General features: G+C 29.0%; 3 protein-coding genes across 3 annotated transcripts; 1 reads left to right on the top strand and 2 right to left on the bottom strand.

The window, feature by feature from the left end:
• Position 1: 1 nt before the first annotated feature.
• Positions 2-3299, bottom strand: LOC123300992 (guanine nucleotide-binding protein-like 3 homolog). Its single transcript, XM_044884057.1, has 4 exons — positions 3162-3299; positions 2627-3106; positions 1263-2239; positions 2-270 (listed from the first exon to the last, which is right to left on the bottom strand). Exons 1-4 carry the CDS (start codon positions 3178-3180, stop codon positions 7-9), a joined length of 1740 nt encoding a protein of 579 aa, XP_044739992.1. The 5' UTR covers positions 3181-3299; the 3' UTR covers positions 2-6.
• A 1716-nt stretch (positions 3300-5015) lies between these two features.
• Positions 5016-15061, top strand: LOC123301878 (methenyltetrahydrofolate synthase domain-containing protein). Its single transcript, XM_044885095.1, has 7 exons — positions 5016-5237; positions 5307-5530; positions 6838-6952; positions 7028-7230; positions 11304-11494; positions 11554-11818; positions 13448-15061. Exons 1-7 carry the CDS (start codon positions 5156-5158, stop codon positions 13898-13900), a joined length of 1533 nt encoding a protein of 510 aa, XP_044741030.1. The 5' UTR covers positions 5016-5155; the 3' UTR covers positions 13901-15061.
• Positions 15062-19412: 4351 nt separating this feature from the next.
• On the bottom strand, positions 19413-23181 carry LOC123306129 (nitric oxide-associated protein 1). The gene is made up of 8 exons (XM_044888021.1): positions 22516-23181; positions 21977-22445; positions 20654-20827; positions 20471-20593; positions 20200-20375; positions 19981-20138; positions 19664-19884; positions 19413-19607 (listed from the first exon to the last, which is right to left on the bottom strand). The coding sequence occupies exons 1-8, from the start codon at positions 23179-23181 to the stop codon at positions 19429-19431; spliced, it is 2166 nt and encodes a 721-aa protein (XP_044743956.1). The 3' UTR covers positions 19413-19428.
• Between the last annotated feature and the right edge of the window lie 270 nt (positions 23182-23451).

Here is a 23451-nt window from a genome sequence, read left to right as displayed (position 1 = left end):
TTTTCTTTATTGGAAGTCAGTTTTAAAATCATAATTATCATTACTGGTACTTATTGAAAATGATTCTAAACCTTTCGATAAAATTGTGGCCACTTTATCACGGCGATTACGATCTTTCTTGAATTTTTTGAATTGCGTTTTTTTCACAGCATTTAATTTTTGATTTCCAGCTAATTCCATTACAGGATCAATTTTCTTCTTTCTTGGTTCTTTTTTCTTACCTTTTTTTGTTTTTTTCTCTATTTGTTCTGTTACAATATTTTCAGTTAACTGTTAATAAAAAAGAAAACCAGTTATTTAATTAAATTTGGAATCTGGAAGTGCCCCTTAAAGTGTGCGAAAAATTTATGGAATGATTCCTTTCTACTAAATTTTTTAATTTTTTTTTTTTTTGGAATCCTAACGAGTTCTTGGTAGTTATTTCAAAATAACTGTTGTACACAGGAATTCGATTCCCTAGGTTTCGCCATAAAATTCGTATATACACTTTCTATTATTCGGATAATAATTCCTTACAACAATCTTTCCCGCTTCTGCACCATTTTGTAAACTAGAATTTGAATTTCAGTTACCCGACTGAACAAAATCCAACCTATTTATAATGTTAATTATAATTAACGAACAAAAAGTATTCGGACTTAATTTTCATTACTTATACCAAAGCAACTCTAAACATACTCGAATTCAATAACTTACTCAGTAGTTTCCGTTAACTGATCCTATTCAATTCAAGTTTATGATAGGCAATTACAGCCAACAATAACTCGTGAGAAGTCAACCTATACCAAGCATTTTCTCATTTCTTTCATATTTTAATAAATTCGTTATTTTAAAAAAATATAAGCTAATTAGTAATTATGAATGACCGTAATTTTATATAAAAAGCCTATTTTAAATACAACAGAATATTTTGAGCGTTATTTTATAAAATCTTGAAATGTCAAAAATTCGTAACTAAAAATTAGGTGAACAAGATTTAGTGATTAGAAATGTTTTTGCGGGGAAATAATTCTATAAAAGTAGCACATTTTTGGAAAACTCCAACTTGATGGATATTTTGATACGAAGCGGAACATGCGTATAATTATTTTGTGCAAAATTAGAAGATTCTGTTTTTTAATTCAAAAGTATGCAATCTCGAAAACAAGTCGTGTTCGGGGAAAATTATTTTAGATAGTTTAATAAATATGAGGTCAATAGAAGCGTGGTAACTTTTGAAATGACCCAGAAAATAATTTCCTTACAAAAAATTTTATTCTTACCAAATTATTTTCGTCCATTTCATTATCTTCATCCATAGTTTCAACATTGGGCCCATCAATTAAAATTGATTCTTGTTTCTTATGTTCTTCTTCTAAAGTATTCAACGTATCCGTTTCCATTTGTTCAAAATTATCTAAATCGAATTCTTTAGCAATTTCAGATACAATTTTTGAACTAATATGTACATTTTCAGACGGTTCTTCTGGTGGTAATGTGTAATACTTAATTTTACCACGATTCCAATCATCTAGTAAACTTCGTGCAGCCATTTCACTATCTGGAATTCCACCCTTTTTAAATTTACCCATTCGGGCCGCTTTTAAACTGAAAAATTCTTGTGGCGTTGAATAGTCAACAATATCATACAATTCCATCATCAATTTCTTATTTGCTCTTTGTAAAATAGCTGTGGCAGGTGTTATTGGATCTTTTAAACTTTCAATGCGCATTGCATTTTTTAAGGCGGCACTGTTGTCAGTTGAAGAATTGTTGGATGCGAACACTACACCTGGTGAATCCAAAAGTTTGATTTTTGAATCTAATTGTACTTCTTGCATAGCTTTTGTTACACCTGGAGTTGAACCTACATTACAAGCTCGTGACCGTTTTAAACTATTAATTATTGAACTTTTACCAACGTTTGGCAGGCCTACTACACCTACACGAATCGATGTTTTAATGCCTTTATTACGACAGTAATTTCCTAAAACTGACATTAATAATTCGGCACCTACGCATGTGGAATTTTGCATTGCTTCAGCAGTTTTCATGTGAGACATTTTCTTTCTACCTAGTTTTCGAGTTTGTTGTTGTGTCGATGCTTTAAATGCGATTGTTGGTAACTGTTTACGTAAATATTTAATCCATTTATCAAGAATTTCACGTGGAATTAAATCAGCTTTGTTCAATATTAAAACAACTCGTTTATTACCACCTGATTGATGGACAGCTTCTTCAACTTGGGAACACCTAGACCCTATAAACAAATGTAATTTTAACAGTATGAAAAAATTTATTCACTAAAAAAAGAATTTAAATAATAGTCTAAGATCCGGCATAAGATATTAAACTAAATAAGTTCTTTCAGAATAATTAATATTAAATATCGAGGGTGGCGTACGCAATATTAATTCTGTATTGAACTATTTCACCAAATTTTTTTATGTTCTACAAAATTTGTTAAATATCGGTTCATATCTAAATTTAAAAAAGCCTTCCTTGTAAATTATACTCATTATTACTAACTTTATTAGTTTACAAGAAAAATTTTGGTGTCACAAATGAAACCTCGGTCTTTAATTAATTTTATCAACTTCCCCTTTCGGAAACAGCTTGTTTAAACTAATACAATTAAATAATTTACCTAGAGGGTCTCTGGCGTCTAATACCTCCAACACAACATCAGCATTTTCAACAACTTTCTTAAATTCTTTATAAAATGTACGAAGTGAATTTTCTTGCTTTTTAGCGTTACCGTTATATTTCATGGTATCTGATTCAATATTGGTTGGCGTTAAGGCATCGTGAATTTTATTCCTAGTTTCAGCATTTTGAATCAAAGATTCTAAATTTCGAGTTGGTGTTTTTTTCGTATTTTGTTGTCGTTCAAGACGAGCTTGCTCACGTCGTTTTTGTTTTTCTTCTTCATTCTTCTTTTTTAATGCTTCAACTTCTTTAAGAATATCTTCTTTAAATGGGCATATATTAGGTATTTGAATTAATTTCGATTTTTTTGTTTTGTTTGGATTTTTCTTTGCCTCTTTCCGTACTTTACGACCATGTTCTCGAACTTTTTTTTCGATTTTATACCGCAATCGTGCCGGCTGTCTTTTTGATTTCTTTTCTGTAAAATTAGACAATTAGAAAAGTAATTAAATAAAATAATTTTAAAAACATACTTAAACAAAATTTCGCCATTGTAAACACGTGTTATTTATTGTATTTACAGGTTAAAAATTTGAAAGACAAGTGAATTTCATAAATGTTTTACTAATTACATCTAGCGGATTATAATTCAACTATTCTATTATATAAATGAAAATGTTCGATGACGTACTCTCCCAAACTAAAGCGAACATTAATAAGATCGAAGCTTTTTTATTATAGATTTCAATTGATCTAAAAAGTGTTTGTTAAATACTCCCATTCTAGCTTGTACTTTCTGAGTATATGGTCGACATTTAATGTACCATAGGGTTCAAAATAACAAATAAAAGTTGAGTTTTGTGCGGGCGCCCAAAAAAGAAAGCATATATATTTGTTCTCTAGTTAGTAGGAGATAGCAAATATATTATCAGTATTTATCCCACACTAAATTCGACGACGCATATTGCTATTTTGAATAAGAATATTGTGTATCGAGATCGACTATCGCTATAGCAATACACGTGGCGTTAAAACAGGTTGATGTAAATCACATATAATCTGCATTGTTATTTAGGGTGGGTGGGGATGCCTTTTCTGGTATTCTAAATTTTATATATAATAATAAATTAGAAATATGGAAAAATTTTCAGCTTGCATATTTATATTCTTTTGGATATATACAGGTACTTAAGCCCTTTACAATGATTGGAAACATAACAATTATATTTTTGTGTTTACTTATTTTCTACAACACATTTTTTATTGAGTCCGTAATATTAACTACACAATAGAGTATTCCACCATTTTTGAAAAAGTACTTCAAAATGTTGATTTTGTTAATAAAAAGCCACCAAAAATTTATTTCGGAAAAATACACACGCTTTCTTGCCAAAAACTTAAATTTTAAACCTTTTTTAAACTGTCAAAAACGCGGGCATCCTATTTGATGACGTAATATGGGTATCACTATACGGAATAACACAAATAAGTTTGACAGATATATTCATAGACATCTGATTATAATAAATATAAATACTTATTATCTATGTATATATTATACCCAGCTGTCTACACTGAACTAACTGATGGTCTGTGTCTCATACCGCTATGACAACGCAGCAGGGTTTACCCGCGTTTTAGGTCACGTGATATACAGTTTAAAAATTATGATTTTTAATTTGAATATTTTAAATGAAGAAAGTGCTTTTATGACTCGAAATCAGAATATTTAAGTATATTTTTACATAAATTTTAACTTTTTTTAAATTTCATTATTTATTTTTGACTAACGATAATACCCTATTGACGTCACAAAATTAAGTAAAATGTTCAAGCCGTCGAGCACCTGCATTATAAATTCAAATTCATCAAAATTATACATTTGTTTTAATTTATAGGTATTATATGGGTATTATTCTAATATATTAGTTTTATAAATACGCTTATTTTTTTGAATTTACTAACAATAGTTTAAAAAACTTATTTTGAAATAAACATTTTATATTTAAAATTAACAGAACTTTAAATTGATTAAAAAAATTATAGGTATATATTTTATAAATTTGGACTATTCTACAACTTTTAAACCAATCGTATTTTTTAATAGGTGTATATTTCAACAAATTAAGAATTTAAAAAAAAAAATTAAGTTTGAAATTATCAGTTTATAAAATTGATAAAAAGTTATATAACTTCAATGGTACCGCCTTATCTGTAAAAGATAAATTTGGAATAATTAATTAATAAAGTAAAATGAGTATGGCATTGGCATTTTTAAATTATGTATCTAGTTTAGATGCATGAAGACAACCAACTCACTTATTATCCTTATTTAGGGAGTTTTAACACATACATTTTTAGTTGGCAAAAGTACAAAAACAGTAAAAAATAGTAATAAAGTCGTAAAGTAAATAAAAATACTGTGCTATTTATGACACAGTTTTTGGTTGAGTAGGTGTAAAAACAACATTGAAACAAAATCTGAGAAAAGTTTGAGAAAAGCGAATTTTATACGAAAATAATCAAAATGAGTAATAGCGAACCAAGTGAACCTGCAGAAACAACTTCTGGTGAAAATAAAATACCTACCGCAGCGGCATTTGTCTTGCGTAAGTATCAGTAAATAAAAAATTTAATCAAATTGAATTGTCACTGAATTGTTTTTAAATGTAATATAGCTGAAGAATTAACAAAGGATTCGATTCGTACAAGTGTTTGGCAACAGCTAGAAAAAGCAAACTTAGTAAATTTTCCTTTACCATGTTGGGGTCGAATTCCAAATTTCAAAGGATGTGAACAAGCCAACAGTAAATTAATAGAACTTGATGTATTTAAAAACGCCAAAGTGGTTAAGGTGAATCCGGACAAGCCACAGGAACCTGTTCGAGTTTCTGTATTAGAGGTTAATTTTTACATTTTTTTATCCTTACGAATAATTTTTATTCACTTTCATAGACTTATATAAGTCATTTTAGTGAATAGACTAAATTTACCAAGTTTTACTTATGTCTATTACACTTTCAATTTCTTTTAATGCATGCATTTGTAAAGAGTAGCCACAATTTACCTGTTTGTCGAAACACAGAACACGCATTATCTCAGTGATGCAGGTCTTTGAAATCTAAAATAATTTAATACTCTAATCATTTGGTTCAAGAAAGGGGTTACATGGAGAGTCATTTTACGAGGAAATAATCTAAATACAAAATAAATTTGAAAAAATTTCCTACAATTTATGCCCAGACCATTTTTTTTATAAATTAGTTTCGGTGTACGATTGCCGCAAAGTGTAACCATCCCTTCGGTAGAAAAATATATGTTGTAAATAGCAACGGGTAGATTGATGAAATCTAAGCAAAAAGTGTCGTTTAAGTATATTTCGTAAACAGTCAATACTTTACGATCTCCTACAAGTACAATTATCCTTTGACGATTTAAATTCGGAGTATTTAACGTTAAATAACTCAAAAATTTGTCGTTTTTTGAAAAAAGGAATTTGTACACTTTTTGAAGTATTATAAAAAACCTTGAAAGAGATAAAAGTTTCAAGTCATTTGCACGAAAATTTACGGAGTTATAATGAAAAGAAAGTTTCTCGTACAATTTTTTTATGTTTTATTCAGCACAAGAACTGATAAAATCACGGGAACTAAAATAGGGGTAATAAAAAGACGATTAAAATAATGGGCATAATGGGTTACAAGCGTTATATTATTTGCTGCTGGAAACATACTGCTATTGTACGGTATGGCGGCTATTTGGAAATATTGGAAAAGTATGGGATATTGATTTTTCTGTAGGACAGAAACGAAATGATTTAGTTTAAAAAAATTTAAATGTAGCGAATAAAATAACGCTTATGACATATTATTTTAGTCATTCTTTATTTACGCCCCAACAACTAATCCTACGACCATCATTATCCTTTCAATAATCACTTAATTCGGCTAACTCCCTACTTCAAGTCTATAAAGGAAAAGTTTAAAGGCATAATACCAATTTTTTTTATAAACACAATAAACTTATGTAAACAAAAAAAAGTTTCAAGTAATTCTAATTGTCCAAAAATGGTCTTGTCAGAGCAAATTTCGATTGATTTCCGTGGTGGCTTGCTTCAATTTTATAGTTTACAATTGCTTTAAAAGAATAAAGATAGTATCCCAAAATTTTCGATATAATTGTCAATAATAATTCGAAATTCTACTTTAGAATCATAAAAGTTTATACGTTCCAATACCTCGGCTCCGAGAAGGATTGTTAAGTTTAGTAGTGCTAGAAGAAGGCTGTACTAACAACGATATTAAGAATGCTGTTCGCCCTAAAGGTTAGTTCGTATAATTTAATTTAACAAAATTTTATCCAACAAATTATAGAAGTTTGGTTTTAATTTCTGAAATAGGAATTCAAGCATGTGGAAAACCAATTGACTTGAGTGCCAAAATAAATATCGATTTGGTTGTATTGGGTAGTGTAGCTGTATCAAAAGAAGGGCATAGAATTGGTAAAGGTGAAGGCTTTGCTGATTTAGAATTTGCAATGATGATGCATATGAAAGCTGTGAATCAAGATACCATTGTTGTTACCACAGTTCACGACAATCAAGTAAGAATAATTAATTTTATTATACATTATTTTCTTTTCGTAGCGAAGATCTATATTTTTCTACGCATTCATGTTATGAATGTTTAACATGAGTTAAGCTGTAAATGTATACAACTAGAATTTTGCGTGTATTTTAGAATGCGCATCACCTGTTTGAAATACTGAATCCAAATTCCTAAAGACTCTCTCCTACAATTATCCTTTAGAATCGTCTTATTAGCCTGCTTTTTGTGCACAATTTAAACCTACTTTCCTAACTAAAATTCCATGACCCGTATAACTTAAAATTATCAAAATTATATTATATCCTTTTCTTAATATCATTAATGAATTTTTTTTTTATTTTTTTTTTAAAGTTTTTTTTTTTTTTTTTTTTTTTTGTATATTATTTAAAATCAGAAACCTTTCAGAAGGAGGAAATAATTATTTATATTGTTTAATCAATGTTTATGCAACTTATATACAAAAAACAGCTTTCCGTGATTTTTTCCACAAACATTTTTTATATATTAATTGTAGAACTAATTGTTACTTGCTACTAATTGAACTGCGTGAAAAATTATTTCTCAGTCAATTGAAGTTGAAATTAATATATTCCAATTTCTCTGATTGGAATCATATTGTTTTATTTGCACCAAATCTTTAGTTGGCCACAAAAAATTTAATGTTTGTTATGTATCACAAAATATATGTTATCACTTCACATCACACTAGAGAAAAAATACTTGATGTTATAAAAAATTAAGAGGCGAATTTTATCGATTTCTTCTTTTAAGAATAAATACTTTGAATGCTTTCCATAGGTGCAAGATACCATCGATCGTTGTATATAAATATTTTAAAACAGGAAAAAACAATTGATCCACGAATTATAAATGTTCATAACGCTATCGATCAAATAATAAATTAAATTGATAATTATCCTGATTGCTAGTTCTCTCTAAACGAGCTGATGAATTTCGTGCCAGTTAATCTGCGTGCCCTTAAAACCATCAACTCGTTACTTCAGAGGATGCAGCAAAATTACATAATTTAAGAATAGTTTACATATCTTTAACAGTGGAAGCATAATAGAGAACTTACATTAATTTTTTTACCACAAATTCATATATAAATGAAAGAATGATTCACCTAAAGTATATTTAAGTAATTTTTTTTTAAATCAATAATTCCATTTTGTAATTAATTATTAATAAAAAAAAGAGTTATATTTTTGAATAAAAAAAAACGGTAGTGACGTATTTACATCCGTGGAGGCTGTGAGCCAATGGAAATTACGCTAAATTTACATTTTTCAGTTTGTTTCTATGGAAAATTACGTTTCACAATAAATTCACATTTTTCGGCTTGTTTCTATGGAAAATTGCATTATAATATAGTGAAAGCCAGTTGAGAGACAAGCCATTTATCATTCTGCATGTTATTTTATCATTTCTCCATGCGGTGGCGTTGCTAAAACGATGTGTTGACGTCACTGGCGTTTGAATTTATAGATTAGAAAAACCATTTTCAATCGTAAATTAACATGAAAAATCTATTTAAAAATTTTTTTTATTTTTTAATAAACTTTCGAAAAAAAATATCATTTTGTGTTCGCGTACATAAGCGCGTATATACGTTCGTACGTACACAAACACACACATATCTTCTCAAAATTAGTGTTAATGCCTTGTCCTAACCATGAAACGTAAAAAAATGTTGAAAATTTCTATTTCGAAAATCGAACCCATTACAATAACTTCCTATAGTGGGAAGTTAAAAATTATATTTTGCTCTTGCAAAACAGCATTCGGAGCAGCTACAGCATGTAGCTACAAAAAAAATGGACGTCATTGCTCAACTGCCTGCGCTGTATGTAGTAGAAGTGACTTCGAAAAGCATCGATCACTTGAAGATGACGAAATCTTGGAATCTCAAAAATTATAGTTAATCCGATTCTCTACCAAAAGTGTCTCTACACCTTTTTTCAGGAGTATTGCCATTTTCGTGATATAGCGGTTCAAAGAATTGAACAAATTATTTTTTTCGTAATACATTTTTGAACCGTTATACGAGTAAAAATACGAGGACTTATTTTTGATGAACCAGCTTCTTCTTCTTGGCGCTGTCTTTTCACAGCATCAATGCTACTCTTTCGAGTATAATTTTTTCGACATTACACATGAATGTTTACAGATGTCTGGTCTTTCAGGTACTCCGAAAATTCACCACCTCTTTCAATGTTTACGACTAACAGTATTTTGTAGAGTATGAGACCTTTGAAACGAGGCAGGTATACGAGCATCACCATGCTGACAATTGAATGGAAGACAGATGTTACTCAGGCCATGCTACTAAATAAATATAGGGACGAAGTTCTTGACGTTGATTTATATTCTAAAAATTTTAAAATTTGTATGTATAAGATATAGGGACTCATATTTTTACTCGTATAACGGTTCAAAAATGTATATAAACTTGCATATTACGAATAAAATAATTTTTTCAATTCTTTGAACCGTTATATAGAGACACATTTTGTAGCAAATTGAATGATCTACAATGTTTGTCTGAACTATTTTTGCTGTTAAACTCACCGTTTTGCTGAAAAACGCGAAAAACTTATTTTTGCAAACTTCCCCCCTCAATAAAATTTTTTGCACAAGGGAGATTGATGGGGATTTTTCACAATTCATTTATAATAGTATTCTGAACATTCGTACCAATTTTTAGCTCTATGGGAATTTTTGTAACCTTCAAAATGCAATTTGACTGGATAATAAATTCAAATTCTTTTTCAGTAGTTCCAATCTAGACCACCTTATTGCTTAAAATTTATCAATTCTATAAAATAATTAGTGTCCGACCGAAGCTTCGGCTTCGGCCACCTTCGGCCAAAAAAAAACACCTTCGGTCAAACATTCGACTTCGGCCTGAATTCAAGCCGAAGCCGAAGCTTTGGCCGAAAGTTCCTAGCAAACGTCGGAATTGAACGAATTGTTCTAAATGTTATTATTTTGAAATAAATTTCAAGGTAATTTTTTTAATCATCTTTAGATTGACTTCTAGATCAACTTCTAGAGATCAACTTTAATATTAAAGTTTTAAAATCGTGTTTTTAAACCTTCGACTTCGGCTCGGCTTCGGCTTCGGCCAAAAATCGACTTTCGGTCGGACACTAAAAATAATTCAAAAAAATTATTAATATTATTATGAATTATTATGTTATTGTGATAATTATAATAATTATAATTAATATTTTATTTAATAATATAATTTTAATGCAAATAATACTTCAATTTTTTGTTATGTAGCAAAAAAAAATTTTTCTAGATAAAAAGGATATATATTGTTTAATCAATATAAATAATTATTTACTCCATCTAAAAGATTTCCGATTTTAAATAATATAAAAAAAGAATAATAAAAATCGGAGCTGTTCTCGAGGACTACCGAAAAATGCCTCTTATAAATTGATTGATGCGGCTATAAAAAATAATTACATTATCAATTCGCCGCTACTTTGCATGATAAAATGATTTGAATAGCAGTGTGAATTTCTCTAATTGTAATCTAAATCAATTTAAAAATAACATCAAACCACGAATTTAGCTTTTTAAAATTGTTTCACTACGATAAGCATAATTACTCTTTTTTATTATTATGTTTTATATTGTTGAATTATTATTGTTATAGTATATAACAATCCCATCCCGATATAATATAACAATTCCACTTGAATAGCTGGGAAATTTCAACTTTCAAAACAAGGACTACCGCGCTAAAGCCTACACTTGCCTTGCCCTCACTTATCACTCCTTGTGTTCATAATTTCACGGGCTTTAATTTTCTGGTTCTCGAAATCGTAATTCTTTTTCTAAACAGAGTGTCTCTTTTTTAAGTTGACATATGCTTGAAACTCGATATAGTTTCAAAGGCACACGTCGTTTGAACCTTTGTTTAATGCTTTGGTCTACTTTGTACATTTTTCTAAAAATCTATTACATGTATTTCAGTATTATTTAATTCCAAAAGTCTTATCCGGGTGGATAGGGTAGTCTTTTGGACAACAAATAAAAAATTCTATTTTTTAGGTTTTTGATAAATTACCACACGAATTATTTAAAGCTCACGATGTACCTGTTGATATAATTGTAACTCCAACTCAAGTGATAACAATTGAAAAACGACTACCCAAACCCACTGGCGTTATATGGAATTTGCTATCTCAACGTCGTTTAAATTTGATGCCAATTTTACAAAAACTTCGTGAACTTGATCAAGAGTTAGTATTTTGAAATTTAATTTGATCATTTTATATATTAATTTTGCCACTTCTTTTAGAGCCGGCAAAGACGTGACTTTAAAAGAGGAAGATAGTGATGCGGAAACACAACGACGTTATAAGCCACAATATCATCTGAATAGAAGACATCGATATCGTCGTCGGTCACAACCAAATCGGCAAGTATCTGAGTCCCAAGACGAAGGTGCTGCGGGAGAAGGAGCACGACCTCAACGACCAAAAAAAAAAAATCTACGTCCAAGGCGTAAACGTGTAACCAAAAAAGATGGATCCGGTGAGCTAGCTGAAAATGGTGTTGATGAGGTTTGTAACTATAAAAATTAACACCCTGAAATTAGTACCATGTATTTAAAATAAGTCTCTTCTTAAAGCTCAGACACTCGGGATTTAGTATCAGTAAAATAAAATTAGTAAATTTAATAGGTGTTTTTAAAGAATTTACTTGTCGATTTTAGTTTTAAGGAACAATTAGTAACACAAGTTACTAAAAAATATTTTTTTTACTTTTAACTTTGAGAAACTTTTTCAAGTCGCCCCAAAATGTTCTTGAAATCATCTAATCAAAAGCTCTCGCGGCCACAAACGCTTTTACACGCTTATATTAGCTTCACTTGTATGTATGTTTGTATATAACCATGCATAGGACATCATCAGTTATATACATTTATTATACTACCGATACTATATACGGGAGATAAAAGCTACAAATATATTATAGTTATAGTATATGACTACCGCGCGTGTGTGTGTGTTTCTGCATGGTTGTATTTTGTTGTATTGTCTTGTTAGTTGGTATGTTGTCTGTTGTATCATTATTAAATAATATAGTAATCATATACTATAAATACAATATATGTGTAGCTTTAATCGCTCGTAGTTCGAAAACTACCAGTTAAAAATGATCCTGAGAGCTTTTGATCGGAACGATTCAAAGAACATTTTGGAGGTTGTTTGAAAAAGTTTCACAGAAAGTCATTTACCTAGTCATGTACTATAACTGTAATATATAGGTGGCTTTGATAGCCCTGTAGCCGAAAACTACTCGTTAAAAAATTTTGTGGCCGTGAGAGCTTTTGATCAGAACGATCCGAAGAGCGTTTTGGGGGCGGTTTGAAAAAGTTTCACAGAAACTTTATGTGCTGTATGTATATATAAATTATGGCTCATTTGTTATTCTGATGTATGAGCGTTATTATTGTCAAGTTTCATTCAAATCCATTCCTTAGTTTTTGCATGAAAGCGTAACAAACACACAAACAAACAAACATTCTTACTTTCACTTTTTATACCATGCATATATGTAATATGCAAGGTATACTAAGTTTAGTCCCAAGTTTGTAACGCTTAAAAATATTGATGCTATGAACAAAATTTTGGTGTAAGTGTTTCTGTGGGCACGATAACTCAAAAGCGAATAAGATATCGAGCTGAAATTTTTACAGCGTACTCAGGACGTAAAAAGTGAGGTCGAGTTCGTAAATGAGCAACATAGGTCAATTGGGTCGTGACCTATGGGTCCGTAGGACCCATCTTGTAAACCGTTAGCGATAGAACAAAAGTAAAATGTATAAAATGTTCCTTATCAAAAAATAAACAACTTTTGTTTGAAACATTTTTTCGTAAACATCACTGTTTACCCGTGAGGGCGTAAATTGTATAGTATGCATTATATAAATTGTATATGTATTTGCAATGTTACAGAGTAATCAACACTATTTATGCATGGTATTTCAACAATTAACTCAGTCAATTGTTTGTTTTCACTTGTTTTTCTTTATTACCTGACAGTCTGATAAATTCAGTCAAATTATGTTTTTGGTAAAATTTAGGCACAATTGTAGCTAATTTCGATTTACAATATAATAAAAGCTATTGTTACACACGTACAATGATGACAAAATGGTTTTCCACATTTTATTTTTATTTTTACAGAAAAATGAAGCCAATGGTGGTACTGATCCATCAAATAATAAACGAGCTACATCAAAACGCCGCAACAATGAGCGTAGAAATTATCGCAAACAGAAGAATACCTTCGATTTTTCCTTACGTGTTGGCAACATTGATCGCAATGTTCGTGTACGTGATTTGAAGGCTGCACTAGCGGAACGTGGTGTCAAACCAAATGAAATTACATGGCGAGGTTATAAAGGATTTTGTGTATTACATTTTGCAAAACCATCATCAAAGAATGTTACTAAAACTAACGCATTAAATTCATCTGCACCTACTGCTGGTGGAGGCGGTGATAATTCAATTGGTGTTGATAACATTATTGAAAGTTTACAAGATCTAAAATTATCGGCAAATTCGGAGAAAAGTTTAGTGATTGAACCAGCAAAACCTATATCTAGAATTGAAACAACTGATGTAACATCGGTTTAATATTATTCATATTACTGAATAATAATTATAATTATTAATCACTTTTTTAATTAATGTTTTTGCAAATAGCGCAGTCATTCTAAACAAAGTTTAAGCGTTCTCTAAAGTTGAAAGTGAAAAAAAAAAATTATAATAATAATGCCAATTTTTATCGCTCCTTTTGATTGAAAATAAAAGCATTCATGAATTTAAAAATCACATCACAAGTAAAATTTATTTCTGATATGTTGCTTTATATTTAGCAGAAATTTTGCTAAAAAGCAACATTCGCTTTCCTAGTTTTACTATTGACTGCTAGTTTTGACTCGATCAAGTTTTTTGAAATGATGAGTGCTACGGGGCAAACTTTCAGTTTGAATATCTATTAATTATTATCAAATGGGAATACTATGACAAATAACTGATAATAGGAATTTATCCCCCAAAACTCAAGATAATGAAAAAAGCAATTTGCTTGATTGTATTAATATTGCAGTTTTTAATCTTTTTAGGAGGGAAGACAATAAGTCAATAATAAAATTTTTTTTTTTTGCAAATTTAATCTTGGAGGAATGTTTAGAATTACAGTGCTATAAATGTTTGTTACAATCGTTTCAATATGTGGCGAAAAAAATTATGGGTTACTTTCGGTTGTTTCAGTTTCTACTTTCTACTAATAGATAATTTCTGTGCAGAAAAATTCCAAAAGAATATTAAATTTCATTAAATATTAAAATAATTTTTTTCCACTTGATATTATTTTTAAAAATTTTAAGGATGTACTTGAGTACTTCTCTCTTCACAGTGCCAACAATGTAAATCAACGATTGAATTAAAAATTCGCAAGTTGCAAACAAAAAGAAAGAAAGTTTTCTAATTTAATTTTCCCCCCAAATATCAACTAAGACAGATAAATACAACCATGTAACTCAATTTTTGGGGCTTTAAAAATAGCTAAGAGAGTAGAAACTTTAATGGAAATATTGCTTTCTACGAAACTAATAGTGAATGAGTTTTGTTTATTATAGCATGATAAAAGAACGTTTATCACAGTACGGTATTAAAATTATAGAAATATATCACCATTTTTAAAGTGGATATTAACGTATTTTCTTAAAGAAAATTATGTTGAAAACATTAGTCTTGTTTTCCTAAAACTTAATCAAACGTTTATAAACTCTTAGCTACGGAAATTTTATCCCCAAATAACGAACTATAAGGGTAATAATAATATGGTACAACTTTATTTCTGATATAAGTCTTATTCACAAATAAAGCTTGCGAGTTTTTTTTTTAAATTATTTAATGAATATTAATTGATAACGAAACAGTATGGGAAATTAATTTTCTTTAATTTTTTCATTAAACTTGGTAAGAAACGAAACGTTTTAGTACGATACATCAATTACTTTAAACTATGCTTATTATTCTTGTATTCAATTTTGAATTACACAGCGAATTGTAATTTTTTTTTTCTTTTTTTTAATTATAATTTTTCTTATAATTGATTATTTTTTACAAATTTGAGCTCGATTATTATCGTAACTAATTTAAAAATATAGTACAAATAATTTAATAATTTTTTATTAATGAATATATTTAAGTACAAATTAAAATATTTAGATATATTTTTATTATTATCATCATCAATATCACGAACTTAGGATGGGAATGCTATTACATTATTATAGATATGAGCAACTGGTGTCCATTTTTAAAAAATACTCTCCTTGAAAATATTTAATAGTTATTAATTAGTTCATGTTAAATAATAGTTATTAATGCTACAAGTGGGATAACTAGCAAATAATCTGACAGTCGTGGTGTTGCGGCATGAGCGTAAGGTTATGAGACATTCTTATGAAGACGAGTGTGGTAGATGTCGCTACGAGCCGTAGGCGAGTTGCGACAACCACACGAGTCTTCATAAGAATGTCTCATAACCTTAGAGCGAATGCCGTAATCACGACTGTCATATTTGCTAGTTATTCCGCAAGTAGCATTCAATACTTTTTACAACAATCGCTCGGGAAGTTGACTTTGAGAGAAATTTATCAATTTGAGAAATGATTTATTTACTTATTTTAAATTTAAATTTTATTGCATACAAATTTTTATTGCTCGTTCATTTTAATTTCAATTTTTAATTTTGTTTTTTTGTATGTAACACTCGCGTTTGACACAATCAGTGTGGTAACTTTAATAAATGAGGGTTAAGATTGATTACTTATTTTTTTTTAGTACAGATGGCGTGTCAGTAGTACATACAATTATGTAGTCTATAACCGAACATGTGCGTTTATGAAACACCTATAACCGAACATGTGCGTTTATGAAACACATATAGTTAAGTATGCGATTATTGTGTATTTTGAAGGTGACATACAGCGCTCGAAAAGTCTACTTCCCGAGTGGGCGTTGTAAAAATATTTGAATAATATATATGTCAATTAACGTTTCTATAGTGTGCTAATTTTTAGTTATCAATTTTTATTATGGTCGCTAGAATCTTTTTAATAAGAAATATGGCAAATAGTAGTCTTTTTTTTCAAAATGTCCAACGAGTTTTGAGACAAACCGTATCCCTCTCTGTAAAATTAAAAATATTTTTTTGAACGCGAAACATTTCTTCCTAGTAAATCACCATATCATTAATTGGCTTTTTTCAGTTCCTGATTCCTATCGAAAGTGGATTATTAATACTTTATTCTCTCTAGAAAGATGTTTCTTATAAAATAACTAAAAATTTTTTGTTGAAACAAGAATACATCCAACAGAAATTGATAATATAATCGATTTCTGCTCAATTATTACGATTTTCGAAAAATGTTTAATATCTCTTAGCAGCTATGAAAACGAATCTAACTAATCTTCTTCCTTATGGTTTGGAGCTCTACTTTGTGGAACATGTTTTTGATTTAATCTTCTTCCGTTTGAAACCAGAAGCTGAAAAGTCATAGACGATTTACTAATTTTAAGTTTCAAATTTAACGAAATTTTTAGAATTTGGAAGAGGTGTAGAAATGGTCTACAGCCTGTATATGATATTTATTTAATGGCGTTGCAAGTATTTGTTTATTTTGACTCGTGATTAAAAACTTACTTTAACCCTAGCTTATTCGATAAAATTTTAAAACAATTAAACTGATGCCAGAAAATTATACGGTGCAAAATATAACAGTAAATAAAAAATATCATTTTAATATATCCTTTATGGTTTCTCACCTAAGTTCGTATACATTTACGAAAAATTAAGCGATTGTAACAAATTTAATAATTATAATTGAAAATTCAAAAATAAAATTATTTTCTAATTAATTATAAATAATACCTTATTAAATAAATAAAATAAAACTAATTACATTTAAAGTTAATTATTGTGTTTAACCGTATTTTTTTACAAATAACAATATTTAAAATATTCAAAACAATATGCTAATTAAGAATAATTTATATTTTTTATTCAAATAACAGTGCTATTTACAGTCAAAGGGCTTATTCATCAATAATGGTATCAATTCTTATTCGAAACCATTGATAAATAAACATATATCAATAATGGTCTTCAGATACTTCAGAATGATTGAAAATTACTGCAGTCTGATTATGTGATTAGTTGGATAATAATAAGATAATCATGAAAATGAGCTCATATACAAGACGTTTGAAAATATACGGTAAATAAACTTTTCAAGGTTGTAGGGGACATCAAAACAAAAAAATTAAGCTCAAAAATTAATTAAATTCCTTACAAAAACATTACAAAAAACATTAATAAACGTATACCCAAATTTTTCATTTTCGAGATATTCATCATAAAGTTTTGGAACATATATCTTAAAACTTTACGATCCTGTATGTTGAAAACGAAGGTTATATTTGTATGACCTTTTTTGTTATTTTTGCATAAATATTCTCAATAAATTAATTTTTTAAACAACAATACGATAATGTGAGCAAATTATTTTTTTGAGAATCCTTGCTCAAAATAGTAATTTACTCAGCATTATCTTTTTTATTTGTAAACTCTATATCTCGGAAACAGAGCGTTTTTTAACTACATTTTTGGGCTTAAAAGGACGGAAAAGGAAGGATGTGATGTCCCAACAACCTCTAAAATTTTTTTTTACTTTGACGGAATATTTTACATTTAAATTATATTTTAAAAATCAGACGTCGACTATCTTTTCGTGCTTACATTTTACCAGTTCTTAATGGTACCCGTAATCACTCCCAGTTTAATCAACAAAGCTGATACCGAATCTTCTCTTAAAAGATCTTCAATCAAGGCAATAATCTCTAATCATCGATCATCTCACCGAGGTAATTTTAATATCAAGTAATTGTTATCTATTTCAGATAAGCGGTCAACATTTTTTGAGTAAATCTCATTAATGCGTCTCGCTTACATTATCTGTCACGCAGGTCTCGATGTTTATTGATCTCATCACTTGTTTGAATAAGTTCTAATAATATATAAATTTTAACGGTCTAAAATTTGCATAAATTTTGCATGTGGTTTCATTTCAATTGCTTCAAGATTTGAATTTTGTATTAACTTAGATACAGGTTGCGACTAAAAATATTTGAACGAATAATTTCGATTTTGCTTAATTGCGTATAAAAGCTATAACGCACAGTGTACGTAGACATTATAAATAAAATTAAGATTCTCATATACATAAAAATGTTCCAGATTGGTAATTACAATTTTCTCTTAGTTATTGTATCTCTAAAGGTACGTTAACATTTCTTTGAAAACTGTTATTGTTTAGCAGAACAAACACTTAACTACCTTAATGAGACGATAATGATAGTAAATTAACAAAACATTTTCGCAACTTGTATTATATATTTTTTGTATAGGTTGTTAACAATAAGACTGCTATATGTATATATAAAGATACTATTTTGTACCTACCTGTACGCATGCGTTTAAGCTTTAATTAATTTTTTTTTTACATATAACTTTTCAAAATTACGATGCCATTTTGTCAATTTCATGTTAGCAAAAGTTGTATATTTATAAAATAAATAAATGAAAAACTTTTTTTTTTGTATTCGGTTATAAACGTTCCTTATTTATAAGCCTAGTTCAAAATGGGAGATTGAAAAAATATCCAAAAGTAACTACGTTAAAGGAGCGTTAAAGGAAATGAACCAGGGTTGTAATAGATGACGGAGCGAGGTGCGAATTATATAATGCTTTCTAAACTAATTAAAATTTAGGAAAATTGATAGAATTTAATTTAAAAAAATTAATTTCAATTATATTAATTAATTCCAAGACATTATTAAGTTTTTTTCTTTCTTTTTCTGATAAATACAAAAAAGTGTTCTCCATCTGATTCTTACAAGTAATTTAAAAATACTTACTAAACTTTAAAAAAATGATTTACTTAACATTTTCATATTTTGTTAAATCATTTTTTTAATGATGATCGTGTTCGAACTTTGGTTTTCTTTTATCGGTGCAAGAAACTCATTCCCGAAAAATTTAATTATGGTTGAATTTAAGTAAAAAGACTTTTTAATTTTAACAATTATTTTTATTCACGTATAAAAAATTTACTAGATCCGTAAGCAGGGCTACCACGAATTTTTTTCCCACGAAGATTCACAGCATACGGCAGTAATGATGGTTCACGTACATGTATACCACGCCCTTCAGGCGTCCATGCTTGCAGTTTACATTGTACATCGGGACCTGGAGTAATGGCAATCCATCCTAAAAAAAGAAACATATATATAAATCATTATTTTAAAAAAATAATTAAAACTTACCGGCGGATGAAAGAATAATATCTGCGGACGAAATTTTATAATCTTTTCCTACCACGTTTAAAATTTCACCACTAGTTAAACTCGTCCATTTCATTAATCGATCACCAGTCGCTTGAGGTACTAAAAACAATTCTGAACCAATTAATTGTTTATATAAATCGTCGGCGTCTTTTGTGTCGCATATTGTTATAGGTAACGAATTTGAAGTGAAAATAGTAAATCTGCAAACGATGTAACATCAAGGTTAGTAGTTTTTTACATCTTAAAGCCGATTTTGATTAAATCGAACAACAATTTTTCCATACTATTTTACATACCGTAATGGAAGACTAGAGCACGAACTTTCAATAACATCTAACCGTGCAAGACCGGCAATAAAAATGGTTTGTTTTGGCTTAAGACTAAATGTTTGTGGAGCAATAATTTGTTTCGGTAACGTTAACATTATTTCTTCCGTCGTCAATAGATGTAAAAACTGAGAAAAAATATAATTAATTTTCAATATAAGACCCTTTGATTGTCTATCAAAACAATACCTGATCTGGTTGTAAAACACCTGGTGTATCAAAACACCATTTACTTTTTACATACTCCTCACTTTTTTCATTTAATGTTTTTAGTCCTGTACCTGCGTTTGGATTCATACCTACCGTAAAGGGGTCAGTGTTCAAGTCAATAGGTTCTTCGGGCGTAAATGTTCTATCAATGTGGCCTAAAAAATTTTTTTAGGAATTTCAATTACAATAAACTATAGTTGACTCAAGGTGTGTTTGATAGGTAGAACACTTAAAAATTAATAAAACTCACCAATTAAAGAAGCGTACATGGGATTTTTAGTTTCACGCAAACGAGATTTTCGTAGTGCATTTTCAGCATTCAAATTATTTCGATTTGCTACTAGGCGTTTTGTTCGCGCATATAATCTCCAACCTAAGAAAAAATGATTACTTTTATAATTATCCGAATCTAGAAAAGATAAAAAAAAGTTACCTGAAGGTCTTAATATGGGAAATTTTAATAAATTTAGTGTAGTTCCTGGCCATTGACTAACCGTAGCTCTTTGTATAAGATCTACAGCTTGTATCTTACAATAATCAGATTGTAATAATGCATTAAATAAAGATGATTTGCCAACATTTGTGCAGCCGACTAAATATACATCACCTGAAAAGGTAAATTAAGAAAATTATTTATTTATCTGCTATGGTTTTCAGTTTAAATACATGCGGTCGAAATCTCTCCTCCGATTTTGCTAAAAATGTTACAAATAAAGGTGTTTCTCTAAAAGCAAGGAACAATTGTCTCATTATCTTATATATGTAAATATTTCATACATTTAGAGAAAGGTTTTGCGATTTATATTTGAGACAAATTAAAACCAAACTATATAAGTGAAAAAAAACAATTGACTGAGTTAATTGTTGAAATATCACATACCTCAAGATAGTGTCGATTATGCAATCGTTTGTTTGTTTTAATCGTTTGTCATGTAAGTAAAGAAAGATAGTCACTTTTCCACACAAAGTCATAAGAGTATCTTTCTCCTCACTTCCTCAATGTACATAGTAATAAACAAAAACGTACATATGTAAAAAACATGCAAATTTGATACAATACAATACATGTATATAGGTATACATACTATATTTGTTCTAACCTAATTTGAGCCCTCACGGGTAAACAGTGATGTTTACGAAAAAATGTTTCAAACAAAAGTTGTTCATTTGTTTATAGGGAATTTTTTTTTATGTATAATTTTTCTTCTATCTGTAAGGGTTTACAAGATGGGTCCTACGGACTCAAGACCAAATTGATCTATGTTGCTCATTTAAGAACTCGACCTCACTTTTTACGTCCTGAGCACGCTATAAAAATTTCAGTTTAATATCTCGTTTTGTTTTTATAGTTATCGTATTGACAGACAGACAGGCGGACAGCCGGAAATGGACTCTTTAGGTGATTTTATGAACACCTATAACAAAATTTTGTTCGTAGCATCAATATTTTTAAGCTTTACAAACTTTGAACTAAACTTAGTATACCTTGATATATTTCATATATACATGGCATACAAAAAGAACAATCAAAATGAATCTTGGCAGAACCAGCAACTATAGCTCTGCCTTATGTGATTAATAATTGTTCTTTGAAGGGAAACAAAAATCGTCAACAAAATAAAAAATTTAGCTTGGAAGTATGTCAAATTGTACGAAAGAGATTCACCCAAAATAGCTAAATTTGGGTAGATTTGGTAGTTAGATATAAATGAATTTCTAACTCTTCGCTGTGATTCTAATTGACTATATTAAGTACCTTTATATTCCCAAATACTATGTAATTTAGTAATAAGCTCCTCAATTCCATAGCCAGTTTTTGCTGAAATTAAAGCTGTATGTTTAATATTAGCTTTTGAAATTCCAGTTTCATTAATAACTTTCTCCAAAACAAATTTAATATGATTTAAATATCCTCTAGAATCTTGAGGCAATAAATCCACTTTATTTCCAACGACAATTACAGGTCGTTTACTACCAATAATATCGATAATATTAGGCCAAATTGAACATGGAAAATCTAATAAATCAACCATTAAAATTACTAAAGCATATTTCGATTTGATAGTACTTAAAATTTTTGGATACTCGTCTGGTGATATCCGAACTTGTAAGGTTGTGTTATAATTTTTTAAGAAATGACATCGTTGACAAATAATTGATGCTAATTCTTTCTTTGATACATTTTCAAATATTTCGCTTGGAATATATCCGGGTATTGATGTATCCTAATATTTTGAAAATTTTTAATAGGTGTAAGTAAGTTATCAATTAAAATTTTCCCATAATAAGGTTTACCTTACAATGAAGCAGTGATCCACATCCACCGCATGGCACTTGACTTACTGCCAAATTTGGGTTTGGTGTTCCGTAATTCATTTTCCAGCTATCAGTTTCGCCAGTATCTAATTCTTCTGAATACAATTCATAGTCCGACATCCAATTTGCAGGAACTTTTTCAATATGTTCATCGCTTTGTTCACTAATTTCATCTTTTTCTACTTTTAAATCGTTCGATGTTATTTCGAAATTAGTGGTCGATTGTTTTAGGTCGTAAGGAAATTTTGTAACATTTGGCTCTGGAATTTCTTTATTATTAACGACTTCTTCCTTCAATTTAGAGTCATTATTATCCATATAATACTTTAAGGATGCAGGTAAAGGCGTTAGATGTTTTAATTGAAATGTGAGTTCATTTTCTTGTTTTGAAAGTATATTTTCAATAATTTTATGTTTGCGATACGAGTGACTAAACTTTTTCCTATCAATGATTGTATTATAACTAATTTTATTTTCAACTTTATCCAATAACTTATCAAGTTCTGTACTTATTTTTATTTGCTGTAAATATTTTTCCTCAAGTTTTGTATTTGATTGTAGTTTAACACATGTGAAAATTTTATTAAATGATTTTGGAAATTTTTGTTTATGCATTCGAATTAAATGCTTACTTATATGATACATTTTTATTTAATTAATAAAATTCGCTTAGTTAAAAAATAAAAATAATTATATTCACATGATGCTGTGTACTTTCAAAAGTTAACCAATATTTTTTTGGGGTTAATTATTTGGATAGGTTTAGTTTTGAAATAAAATAAAGTATTTATAAATTAATTTAAATGATTCTTTAGGTTGGAAAATGAGACAATTGGGTGAAATTGATTGACGGTCAGTCAATGGTTTTATGTTAAAATAAGTTACAAGTTTTCCAATTTCAAATGTCAATTACTT

The sequence above is a fragment of the Chrysoperla carnea genome, chromosome 1 (genome assembly GCF_905475395.1).
Source record: "Chrysoperla carnea chromosome 1, inChrCarn1.1, whole genome shotgun sequence".
Taxonomy (NCBI): Eukaryota; Metazoa; Arthropoda; class Insecta; order Neuroptera; family Chrysopidae; genus Chrysoperla; species Chrysoperla carnea.
This window is presented reverse-complemented; position numbering and strand designations above follow the sequence as displayed.

Coding starts and splice junctions, on each gene's coding strand:
- LOC123300992 (XM_044884057.1), bottom strand. Junction 2,240..2,626: donor AGACGCCAGAGACCCTCTAG/GTAAATTATTTA, acceptor ATTTGTTTATAG/GGTCTAGGTGTTCCCAAGTT. Junction 271..1,262: donor AAATGGACGAAAATAATTTG/GTAAGAATAAAA, acceptor TTTTATTAACAG/TTAACTGAAAATATTGTAAC.
- LOC123301878 (XM_044885095.1), top strand. CDS start 5,156: ATGAGTAATAGCGAACCAAGTGAACCTGCAGAAACAACTTCTGGTGAA. Junction 5,238..5,306: donor CGCAGCGGCATTTGTCTTGC/GTAAGTATCAGT, acceptor AATGTAATATAG/CTGAAGAATTAACAAAGGAT. Junction 11,819..13,447: donor CTGAAAATGGTGTTGATGAG/GTTTGTAACTAT, acceptor TTATTTTTACAG/AAAAATGAAGCCAATGGTGG.
- LOC123306129 (XM_044888021.1), bottom strand. CDS start 23,181: ATGTATCATATAAGTAAGCATTTAATTCGAATGCATAAACAAAAATTT. Junction 20,376..20,470: donor CATGTACGCTTCTTTAATTG/GTGAGTTTTATT, acceptor AAAATTTTTTAG/GCCACATTGATAGAACATTT. Junction 19,608..19,663: donor TATTATTCTTTCATCCGCCG/GTAAGTTTTAAT, acceptor TTCTTTTTTTAG/GATGGATTGCCATTACTCCA.